General features: G+C 38.8%; 1 protein-coding gene across 1 annotated transcript in view; it reads right to left on the bottom strand.

Annotated features, from left to right (window-relative positions):
* Positions 1–12,923, bottom strand: part of MUC6 (mucin 6, oligomeric mucus/gel-forming) — a 76,342-nt gene that overhangs the window by 48,679 nt on the left and 14,740 nt on the right. The window contains exons 2-7 of the mRNA XM_034768775.1: positions 10,811–10,864; positions 8,031–8,265; positions 5,765–5,891; positions 4,224–4,311; positions 2,432–2,541; positions 397–604 (exon numbers count right to left, since the gene is read on the bottom strand). Coding sequence (XP_034624666.1) covers positions 397–604; positions 2,432–2,541; positions 4,224–4,311; positions 5,765–5,891; positions 8,031–8,265; positions 10,811–10,864 — 822 coding nt within the window. The remainder of the gene's footprint in view (positions 1–396; positions 605–2,431; positions 2,542–4,223; positions 4,312–5,764; positions 5,892–8,030; positions 8,266–10,810; positions 10,865–12,923) is intronic.

Below are 12,923 nucleotides of genomic sequence, written 5' to 3'. Positions count from 1 at the left end.
TAGATGAAACACTGCAGTTTAGCTGACAGAAGAATCAAAAGCAAGCATTTCAGAATATGGTTTGTTTCTTTAAAAGAAATATTATTTTAAGGTGTTTGATAAAGAAACAGCTTTAGGAATGTGTGACCTGATCAGCTGACTTAGCTGTTGAGCTACGGGGACACAATTTAAGTTATAAATTCATCTTTTTTTTTTTTTTTGTGGGATACCAAACTCTGACTCTTGTAGGTTACCATTTGCTCACCAATCATCCCAGGGTCTATAACCCAACCCAAGCCAACCCCTCCTTGATTTATATGGGTGGAAGCTTTCCTAGAGGCTTTTTAAAATTTCATGAATCATTCTTTATCTATATGACATATAAGTAAAGTTGTGGAGTAAAACATGATAACTTACAGCAGAAGTCTTCACTCCTCCAATCAGACACTGCTTGATTGGACATGGTACATTGCCTAGAGTACTCTGACAGTGTAGCACAAGTACAGTTTCTTTGCCCTGGATCACTACAGTCCTGCATATCAAGCTGACAACGGATGACAAACGCTTTCTTGGACACGTTGCAAGCTGGAGACACAAGGTTGAGTAACTGGGAGCAGATCCTGGCCTAAATAAATAATAAAAAATAATTGGAAAGTGGATGCTAGTCATGTCCTTGCTATATTCAAATGTCAATGAAACAAGCAGAACTTGATCATTAAATTACTAGAGGAATTGTTTGCAGCTCTCAGTTATACTATTGTGTTTATTTGGATCAAAGTGCATAGGAAATTCTGGAAATGGAAGAGAATACAAATGATACATTTTAAAGGGGAAAGGCTCTGTAAATATTTAATCTATTTTCCCTCTCATCATACTAAAAGCTAATCATTTTTTTACTGTCATCACACTTCCATGACCATGGATTACAGCGTTACATGCAGGGATTATGTTCTCTCATGAAGAATTAGCAAAAGGAAGAATGTATTTTGGAACAGGCTGTTTTTTATAGGCAAATCTAATGGAATTCTTGGATTGTCAAATGAATGGGAGAAAAATATCCTTAAAATAGTAGGGATGGGGGGAAAGTGTAATGCTGCCCATTTCAAGAGAAAAATCACTGTCCTTTCAGCACACTTTATTTACATAGTGTCTACATACAGTAAAAAAATAATCACTTTATAACAGCTGCAATATAAATGCATATTCTGACACACAGTTACAATTAGTCCAAAATAAACAAGCATATCTGTAATCTGCACCACCATTTCAAAGATAAAAATAAGTATTTGCTTTTTAGGTACGTGGTATTAACTAGACTCCAGAAAATCTTCTAGATAGGAAAATCTGTGATGCAATGAGATAGCGGAAACTCCATTAGTGAGAAGAATGGGTTTATTCCACATGAAACTGCTGTGGGTTCTGCAGATCCCTTGACATCCATGCTGGTCTTATACCTCTCAACTGTCTCCTGCCTCCCCCACCTCCACCCTCATCATCCACAGTACAATGGATTCTGTGCTTCCATGGTTACAGGTGCTCATCCATTACCCCTCTAGTGTAATTTCACTTGATGGTAACAGACACCATGTGAGACGCTGCTGCCTGGTAAAATGATCATTGCACACTGAATGTCTTTGAGTTTACACAGTACTTAGTGGGGAGTCATACTGGCCTAATACAAAGATCAGTGAAACCACACTGACCTCAGCGGGATTTGTATAAGGACCTGTAGTCTGAGAAAGCTGGGTGCTAAGCTTTTGTGTTTCCATTTGTGAGCTGTATAAATCCACACCTGGTAGTATTTCTGGACTGTTTAAAACATGTGTAGCGCCGACAGACCCCAGTTTTCAGTGGGCAGGATTGAACCTGGGACCTGTGGAGCTAAATGCATGAGCCTCAAGCCATATGGCCATTTGCTAAGGCAGTAGAGCAAACTCTCTAAGTGGTCTCAGTGCCACTAGAGGGGACAGAACACCACACCCAGGAGATGTGTGGGTTACATACTTCCCCTCACTGAGGAAGCACATCCCATGCTTCAGAGACTTCCAAGTTGAAATCCTGGACAAGCCCCCACTTGTAACACCGACAGGCTCCGATCATCGGCGGGCAGAATCGAACCTGGGACCTTTGGAGCTTAGTGCATGAGCCTCTACCACATGAGCTAAAAGCCAACTGGCCATTAGTTAAGGCTGTAGAGCAAACTCCATTAATCTCTCTCTCTCTAAGTGGTCTCGGTTCTACTAGATGGGACAAAACACCACATCCATGAGGTGGGTGGGTCACACATGCATTCTGGTGCAAAGAGCCTCTTTTCTTCATCTCCATACACTGAATCTGTTGGTGATGTTAACCACTATCCTATCAACCACCATCTCTGAGTTCATGATTCCCAATTCATCTACTTCTCTGTTCAAGTTTATGCTGTAGGAAAGGCCAGAAAAGTGATACTTACATATTTTTTGCGAGGAATATTGGGAATTGCCATCTCCTCAGATGGGCAGATCTCTGATGGGTCATCCATTTTTTGTAAAGTGGCAAATTGGTATGCATCCAGCAATCTACCTGCAAGTTGAGGTACAGAGTAGAAAAAAGGTCTATCTAGACTAGTTTGATGAGCTGATGGTAGTGTCCTGCACTGCCATGCAGAACACGTTCGATTCTCTCACCCAACAATGTGTTAGTGAGCAACTGTGTAGTTAAATATGTTGCTAAAAATAATGGAACATAATTTATAATAAGTCCATACCAGCAGATCTACATTGAAAGGAAGTGTGTGGGCACTTAATGGAAGACATGATTGCTGGTATGCACTGGGTTTGGGGAAAAATTCGATTTCCACGATTAGTTGTGTTTGAGGCTGTTGCTTGCACTCCCTAAAAGCAGATATCAGCCTGGAGCATCCAGATGAGAATAGCAGTGTATGTGCCAGCTCCTGCACTTATGCTGCCTGAAAGGCGTTGGATGATATAAACTGTCACTTATCAAATGGCTTTAGTAAAGTTCCTATGTTACCTGCTAATAAGTAGCTATATGACTCACAAATCTACTTCTCTACCTGTCTTCCTCTGTTCAAATCCAAATCTCAGTGTATCTTTTGGATGACTCCTTATGGATGTCCAGCTATCAAGTTTAAATTCAACCCAAAACTGAACATTCAATGTCCCTCTAAGTGCTCCTCTCTCCTCCCTTTCTCTGTCAATGTGGACAATAACACCATTCTCCCATCACTCCTGTCTGAAATCTGGTATTATCTTTGACTCAGTCCACTCTCTAGACCTAAGATGTGCCTAAATCTTGAAGATTCTTCCTACCTTATATATCTAAGATCTGGCCTTTCCTCTCTTTCTCCACTTCACCAAAACTCTCATCTTGACTACTTGCAACCTACTTCTCCCCTGGCATTGATGACTACAACTATGCCTCTCTACCCATATGGAAGTCCATTCAAAAGGCTGCGGCTAGAATCCTCTATGTGGCTCACTACTCTGAGAATGTCATCCCTCTTTTTGATTCCCTCCACGGGCTTCATTTTTTCCACTACGTTAAACAAGATTTTTTAAAAATCTTTTAAGGCCCTTCACATGTTAGCCCTATCTTACCTATCAGATGTATTATCTTACTAAATGCCTACTGCTGCCTTTGATCTGCCAACAATACCTCTTTTTACTGCCTGTTAGGGTGAAGGTGTTTGTGGGAGAAGTAAACTTTCTTCTGTGATGGCCTCTACAAGTGGGGTAAAATTAATCAAACTCTTTAAACCTATCGTATTGCCCTTCAGTTCCCTCCTTAAAACTCACCTCTATGATGTATACAGTAAACTGCATCTGACAAAGACTAGCCAAGTATTGAGCTAAGACTACAGAATGTTGTGCAAAAAACATGTTTGTTTTACTGTTACCTCATTCTCCCCACTTTGGCTGTTTCAGCCACATGTCATGTCTTGTCATAGACCTAGATTGTGTAAATTCCCTGAGGCAGAGTGATTGATCTTTACCACATTTGTACAGTGCCTAGCACAAAGTGGTTTGATAACTGATTTGTGGGCCCTTAGAGGTTACTGTAATACAAAGAGAAACTGGCCCTGTTCTGGAGAGCCAGGGTGTGATGGTTGATAGGCCTGTTGGTGAATTATGTGGGGGTCTTATTATATGGATAATCTGAGCACAGGAATCTTCTAGCTGTTAAATTTGCTTATTGATCTGGTGTGGTTAGCCCCTTATGTCTGGTTTGGCCTTAGCTCTTACCTTCACTCAGAAACTCATTTAGTTCCTGTCCATCAAAATTCCCGCACATTCCACAAGTTTTCCTCATATATTTTCTCTCAACCATAACCTAAAATTAAAAACAAACAAACAAAAGGAAATATCATAATTAAGAAATGTCTGTGGGACAAGATATTTTCCTAACTAACCTTTGTTGGGATACCCAGGTAAAGTCACCCCTTTCAGTTAATTTCTGTGATTTGAGGGAAGAGAATTGAAAGTGATATGCTCCTTTTCCCAGTCAGGTATTCTTTTCCTCTACTCAGTAAGTGGATATAAGAAATGTGGATCTGACATTCACATCTATGCCAGAGCAAACCCAGGTATTGAATATTTTTTTAAAAGAACATGTTGACCAGATTTCTTGGGTTTATCAATATATTTTATATATCTGTTTGGTATCTTTTAATGAGGTGGTAGATTTGGTACTCTTTAAAGTGAGGGCCTATTATGGTAGCTGTAAGAAGGTAAGATGTATGAAGGCCATGTGCTAGTTTCCACCATACAGCACTATCAATACATCTCAATCCTGACCTGCAAGCACTTATTGCTGTTCCACTGTTGAGTTTGTCCTGAACAAGCATTGCAAATTGTGTGGAGGTGGACATGGGCTAGGTGGATAATATTTCTGCTGCAATGATGCCTTAGGGCTTCAGAGTATCAATTGCTCTTCTTTCTTCCATAGCCGGTGTAGAGAGAGTAAGAGGAAATGGGCATCAGCTCAACAGATCTGCTCAGGCAGGAGTCTGAAGACTTTGTAAGTTTTTGTCCTTGTCCATTACATTTGTTTTACATTTCTCCCTGCTTTCTCTAAACTCCACCTCCATGATATTCACAGCCCTGGACACTGGAGAAACAGGAGTTGTTCTTAAAAATGGAGCATTTAATTCTTCTTTTATTTGTTTCAGTTTTACTCCTGTGTCACTCTGTTTACTCCCCTGACTTCAATGAAGTTGCTGCTGATTTACACCAGTGTACATGAGAAGAGAATTGGGCCTGAATTTCCTGCAAAGAAGTGTACAAGATGGTGCTCTAGGCTAGACCCATGCTCATCATGTACCGTACTACATTTCTTTAAAGACAAGTAGATACTTGATCATACTCTCAGAAGTAATATGGTCTTCAACCTAGTCCCAAGTAATTTATTTCTATATCTAGATACCCAACATGACTCCCTCTACCTCTCTGGAATATCAGTGAAGCACATAAAAGTAATGACAATATCTGTTACTAACCTGCATTATAGCCAGTGAGAAGAAAACTGGGTTTTATGTATTTTTATGTGCACTAACTGTCCCCTTATGTATACATCCATTAATAAAGGTGAGTAAATGCCTATACTGCCCTCACCTTGGAGGGCTATGAGCCATTATGCCATACATTTAAGGACTTTAAAGGGCACATTCACAATCTTAGTCCAAATAAAAACAATGAATGCATGTCAAGACACCCACTTAGGGATAGTGAGTCTTTAGTATTCCAGCAAAAGTTTCTCCTTTGCTTTGTGACAAGATTTTACTCACCATGAGATAGTCGTCGTTGTTCCAGACGACTTCCAGCTCCATCTCCATCAGCTTGGTCACCAGGCGGACGGTGCGTCCAAAAGGAGCAATTTGGATTCCATTGCTGGTGTACGGCAACTTGATGATACTGTTATGAGGAAGAGGGAAAAAAATGGATCCTATTATGTAACAGTGTATGCGCTAGTATCAGCTACAACTGGACAGTCATTGTTTGTAATGGAGATACTGCATAGCTATCTGTGTACCACATGGTATTTGGTGGCAAATTAAGAAATAAATTTGTTTCCTCATAGCTGGGACATTTCAGGATATTTGAAAACTGCTACTGAATGCAAGACAATCAGCTGCTTAAAAAAAGGACCAACGATATACAGCTAAAGCCCGATTATAATATTAAAAATCAGTATGGGATATGAACATTGGGATGGGGGGAATAATGCTATATATTAACAGTAGAACTCAGCTTGGTTTGGTTTTTATAAGGCAATTGCTAATCTCTTCATAGGTACCTCCAGACACATATTGTCTGAGTACTAGTAGCTGTCAGTCATTACCCTGAAAAGGTCATGAGAGTCCCAGTCTATGTTAATATAGGAATTCCTTAGTGTTGAGGCTTGGCACTGTGAGGAGGAGTTGCATAATGGGAGCTGTGTAGCAAGAACGGGACTTGGGACTAGTGGCTGAATTCTAATGCTACAGACCAGTGGAAAAAAAGAACCAATATAAATATGTATTGAATATATTTAATCATTGCTAGTCTGGGGACACCAAGTTTAAAATGCAAGCTCTGGGGCTAGTTCCATTCATTTACACAGTTGTCCTTGCAAATCAATCGGTAAGCCAAGTATTTTTCAATGCAGTTTGCCAAATTGAGGTACAGTTACAAGAGCAGCTGGGTAAATTAATTTTTTTGGTTCACTGGCAGTTCCAAAGAATTGGAAAAGAAATTGGTTTGAGTCTAACTGAATTTGAAAACTTCAAAAAGAATTTGGCAAAGCAAAGAAGTCTACTTCAGGTCTTATGCAACATTTTGTCTGACCAGAAACATTTTGTTCCTGGGTGTTTTTAAAGGGGCTAGATTCACATAACATATGACGATACTGGTACCACTTCTCTTATCAGCTTTAGCCCGGTGGTTAGAGGCATTCACGTGGGTTCAATTCTCCCCTTTACCTGGTGGTGAGAAGGGATCCCCTGTTGCATGAGAGTGCTCTAGCCATTGGGCTATGGGATATTCTCATGTGGGTCTCTCTGGTTGAAGCTGATCCAATGTCAATAAATAATTTGTTATTGGGCCAGAGAGACAGAGAGAGACTCGATAGTGAGGTGGTTAGGATGCCTGCCTGAGAGGTGGGAGACTCAAGTCCCGGAACCAATGGCTATTGATTTATACAAAGTGAATTAACTGTTAGTTGAAAAAAATGTGTCCAGCTGTAGGTACAAGTCTTGTTTTTCTGCTGACAATAGTTGTAAATACATGGGTGAATATAATATACAAACTTTATACAGCCATCCATATCCTTCCTCTGCATTCATCCATAGGCAAAAACTCAGAGTTGCCCAACTCATGAACATTGCTGAAATTTCATTTTGGGAATTTCAGCTTCTAGATGGCAATGAACACATTTCTCAAATCTCCCCAGCAAACCGTTTCCCATGAATCTGCTGCCTTCTGGAGGGGATAGTTCCAACAGTAATGAGACCAGAAAGCAGCCATGGCAAGTAGGGAGTTCCCAGCAAGTCTCCAGATGTTCCCCTATTTTCTGTTCCCCTACAGAAGTGCAACACTCATAAGTTTGGGTTCACGGTCATTGAAATTCAAATTACCTCAAACCAAAACACACCTAAACCTCTAAATTTCACCTAGTTTCATGAGCTGGCCCAGGTGAATTTGAAACTAGAACTAGGCTCACTTAAGAGGATTGCTAAGCTTTAAGTCAATGTAATTTTAATTTGGGAATTATTGCGAGATGAGAAATTTCACCTGCTTTTTTGGCTTCACACTGTACAGGTGTAGTCTATGCTTGGTTTACATTTATTTGGCAGCCTGCTCAACTCTGGCTTTGGTAGGAGGAGATAAAGTCAGTCTCTAGCTAGGTCATTTGTGTCTGATTTCTAATTTATTCATCCATTTCGGACACGAAATGGATAAGTGAAATGGACAGACTGAGCTTCCCTGCAGTACAATCACAGACTTATCTAGTGTATCTCACATAGCACTTTGCCTTCTTTACCCACTGCTATTCAATATATCCCTGAAGCTTACCCAACATTCTTGAGTGCAATGATGTTCTTTTCAACTGTGACGACGACAGGTCCCAACTCCATGATGATTCTTGTAATTTTTTTGTTCACCCCGCGGCGGAACTGGATGTTGAAGTCCGGGCTAACATCATTGCATACGGTGGTGAAGATGTAGTTGCAGGACCCAGAGAAGTCATACAAATAATTATCAAAGGTGGAGAAATGCCCTGCACCCCAGGTAGAACATGAGCCCTTGTCTAAGAAATGAAAGAGAAAATGTATTTAGGTTATCTTGTGCCATGTTTAATGAGACTGACATGCATTCCAGACACTACCAGTTGTGTTCTAATAGCAGGAAAAGCTGATGAGCTTAGAATTTACATAAGCTCTCAGAGAAACTGAATTTATATTCAGTTTAGGATCTATTCTTTTTCCAGAGTATCTATATGCCTTTAATTCTTCTCCTTTATTTTTTGTCCGTGAATGACATTTGCATTAGAGCATCTGATTTTTTTCTCTCCTTAAATTTTAAGTCAATACAGTGCTGGTGAAAGATGCTCTGAAACACATTTGGGCTGTCTATTTATACACAGGGCAAATACAGCATGGACAACACTACTGCAATCTTCCTTCTCACTGCCCCCGAAAATGTGTCTTAATCCCAGGGGTTAAAGAAAGGAAGGTTGGGGAGTTGTGCAGTTCTCTTTCTCTTTCCTTTGCTATAAGTAGAGGGGAGCTTCCCATCTCTCCATAACTTGGGAAAGCATTGCTCCCCCACAGTCCCCTCTCCTCCTTGGCTGGCATCTCCTACTTTAGTTACTGCTCAATTCTAATTCTGAGGGACTATAGCTAAATACTGGAGAGGGTAGCTCCGGGTTCATGTCCACATGCCCATTCAGTCTCTGGAATTTGTTGAGATGGCAATCAGGGGACCCGATTAGTGACAGTGAGGTGTAGAGTTAGATGACATTTTTTGGTACACATTTTTTGGGGTGAAAAATGCAGATTTGGCAACACAGGAGTATTTCACAAATTCATGTTGTTTTTGAAAAATTGTTTTGGCTGGAAAAAACGTGAAAACATCAAACCATTTCATTACATTTTCAAAACAAAACATTTAAATCTTTTAAATTGATTTTTGTTTCAAAAGTTCCTTTAATTTTAAAAACTGAACATTGAAAAATGATCAAAATCTAAATGTTTCATGAAACATGTTAAATGATATATTAAGATCTTGTTTGGTATCAAATGACTTTTTTCTTAACTTTTTGATTTGCTGAAAATTTTAAAAAAATTATTTTTGATTTGACCTGAAACAAAACTTTTTCTGATATTTTTGGAATTGCCAGTGAACTGTAAAATCTGTTATTTGCACAGCTTTAGTTGTGTGTAATGTAATCACTTGTTCTTTATAGAACCAGCCCAAATCTTAAAGGCATGAGATATTTTGGGGTAAAAATTGGAGGTGTAGATGCAATTGGTATATCAGATAATAATAATGAGCTGGCAAAGACATGCTTAGCCTTCAGCCAGACATGCCATGTGGGAGTGGGGGGTGCGTGGGTAAATAATATAGTGAACTGAACTGTGCCGCGGTTTTCCTGAAACCCCTATGTTTTAATCAAAATAGTTATTGATTCATTAAATACAATATTCCAATAACCATTTTGATAATGGTCTTGATAAACTTTTGAGTAACCATTTCAGTTAAAAAAATGGAGAAAAATTGCACAGAATAATGGGTTCATTTTGAAACAGGGTGTATAAAAATTATGATTTAAAAAATATACAGAAAAGTTTTATTTAAATTGGTTTTTAAAGGATTTACATGTTTCTAGTGTTTTACTTTTGTCCCATTTTAATGTTTTAAATTGCTAAAGAGGATGTTTAGTAGTTGGTTCTTTTGTTTCCTAATTGTTAAAATTTTGTATTTTACCAAGAATGTTCACATTTTAAATATTCATGTATGATGTAAAAACTATATCAGGGCCTCATAAATATCCTGACATTGAGATCAGGCTATCAGTGTTTGTGGTTTGAAGTAAATGGGACTTGTGCTCCTAAATCACTTAGATGCCTTCCTAAATCCCACTCTTAGTTGCCTAAATACAGGTTTATGAGCCTAACTTGCGTTCTGTATTTTTGAAAATGTTGACTTGTGTGAATAAAAAAGTTTACAATAACAAAGTATTGAAAGTCTAAATAATTTTTCACGGTTACTGTGATAAAATTTCATTTTGAAGTGGCAAAGATTGTATGCCACTAAAAGAATTTTTTAATTAAAAAATATACTTTTAGCTCCTGATGCTGCTAACATTTAGAGGTACATACTTAAGCACATGAGTAGTCCCACTGAAGTCAATGATTCATGTGAGTTAACCTGCTAAAGTGTTAATAGGATCAGGGCCTAAATTTTCAATAGTTTGGGTTTTTTTTTTGCTTGTAGCTGTTTTGTAAAATTCAAGTAAGAGACCTTATCAGTAGTGGTATTTTTTTTTTAAAAAAGCATTTATTATAAATTTTAATCTAAAGTTGCAATAAAACAAATTTTAAAATTAGTTTTACAAAGCCTAAACCTCATTTAAATAGATTATTTTTGAAAATATTATTTAAATCACCCCACCCAATTTCAAACTTGCAAAATGGAAACAACTTCAAAACATTGGCATTTTCCCTGACATTTTTCACTTTATTTTTCAATCTGCTCTAAAGGATACAATGGTCACCCTAACTCCTTCTCAAGGATGGTCCTTACAAAATACTTCACCACTTTTATCCAGCAAGTGTAAAAGAAACTGTTACCTGAACGCAGCATAGCATCATCTTCTGCACTTCTGGACTCTTCACTGTCATCATCTGGAAAATAGGAGTTGGTTAAATATTACCACTGATCCTTCCAGCCAAACCTTGCATATTTTAACATTAATACAATACTCCTCTTTGCACTTGCTAGCGAGCCTAGCTTGTTTGGATCTTGCCTATTTTCCATTCACCGAATAGGTATTAATGGGACATATGGAGATAGTGCCATAAATGGTATTTTCTATAAACACAGGAATGCTGTGATAACTAGGAGTAAGGTGTTTCTGTTGAAATTCCAATGTAGATAAATAATAAACAGGAATGCCAAGGCACATAATCCGTGTACTGAGTGCAATTTTTGCTTAATGACTTTAGCTGACTTTGTTTTATTTTGTGTATAAGCAAGAGCAAGGTTTTGATAATTATTATAAGCAAATCATGAGCAGAGATGGGGATGCAGAGGAGAATTTTTCTCCTTGATCTCTGCTGCACAGGGAATTTTGCTCCCTTCAGGGTTCTCTTCCTATAGCTTTTACCCACTTATGACTCAAAAAGAACAGGAGTACTTGTTGTCTACAAGCCATCAGGAACAGTATCTCCAACCACAAGTACTCCTGTTCTTTTTGCGGATACAGACTAACACGGCTGCTACTCTGAAACCACTTATGACTGATGAAATACTCACTTAATTCAAGCCAGTCATTGCCTCTGCTGCCTGAAGGAAAGTAAATACTTACAGTTAAGAATCATCTTAGTATAACAAAGCTAACATTTATATAGTGCCTCTCATCCTAAAACTCTCTACAAACTAGATTCAGGAATCTCATCATCCGTCAGTGAAATGCAGACAATTATGGGGTGAATGCAACAGCTTGTTAACTGCACATAGTTTAAGATAGAAAGTGAAGAAAATAAAATACTGTATTTTTTCCACAAAGAATTTTAAATAGGCAGAATATGTGAGATAATTTATTCAGAATAGTAGAACTGACATGCTAAGCCATATTTATTTAATTTTTGTAAAGGTAGCGAAGGCTTTTTTTTTTAACTATAAGTGCTTAAGAGTACGGATGGATAAAATTTTAACACAACTTTTTTCAGAAAAATGTAGTCAGCAGCATCAAAATGTTTTGTGAATTCATGTCAGTTTTAGTTAATTATTTGTCAAAAAAAATTCTGAAAAAAATTCAAAAAAGTCTAAACATTTTGTTTTGACATTTTTGAAGAAAACCTTTTTGATTTTTCAGTTCAAAATGACTTTGTACAAAATTTCCTATAATTTTATTTAAACAAACCAGTCAAAACATTTAAAAATGCTTGAAATCAAAACAAAACATTTCAACCCAAAATTACTTTTTAAAACGTTTTGAGTCACCAAATATTTTTTAAAATTTCATGTTTAGTTCGACCTGAAACAATTTTTTTAAATTGTCAGCAAACTGAAAAATCCATTATTTGTGCAGCGTTTTAAGGCGAGTTAAACAGTTACATATTAAATAAGAACCATAAGTCCACAAGAAGGGCTTGTGATTTGATTTAAATCCATCACATTATTCACTTTTTCCAACTCTGTAGTAAAACACGATACCAGAAAATGTAGTATTATGGGTGACACCCAAATTGTGGTATTCCTAATAGTGCTTCAGAAAGCTGCCTTATGGCCATGGCAATTTACCAATCCCAACAGTCACTTTATGAGTGTGTTGCTGTGGTAACCATGGCTTAGTGAAGCGGCAGCAGGACTGCAGCAGTTAAGGCTGGTTCTGACAGCAGGGCTGCAGGAGTCTCCCTCCCCACATTGACACAGTACGGCAGGAGGGAACTCCCTGCATGGCTGAAGGGCCTAAGACACCGTGGCAGAAAATGTGGGGGATGCTGGAGTTGTCCTGGCCCGGCAGAGCTAGGGTTACCATACGTCCAGATTTTCCCGGACATGTCCGGCTTTTGGGGGCTCAAATTCCTGTCCGGGGGGAAATCCCCAAAAGCTGGGCATGTCCGGGAAAATCGGGAGGGAGGGAGGGCTCGGCCGGGGCCTCTTTGGCTGGGGTCGGCGGTGCGGGGCCGGGGCCGGTGCGGGGCCGGGCCGGGGTCGCGGGGCCGGGGGCATGGTGCC

This window comes from Trachemys scripta, chromosome 4, assembly GCF_013100865.1.
Source record: "Trachemys scripta elegans isolate TJP31775 chromosome 4, CAS_Tse_1.0, whole genome shotgun sequence".
Lineage (NCBI taxonomy): Eukaryota > Metazoa > Chordata > Testudines > Emydidae > Trachemys > Trachemys scripta.
The sequence above is the reverse complement of the archived record's forward strand: the minus strand, read 5'-3'. Positions and strand labels throughout refer to the sequence as shown.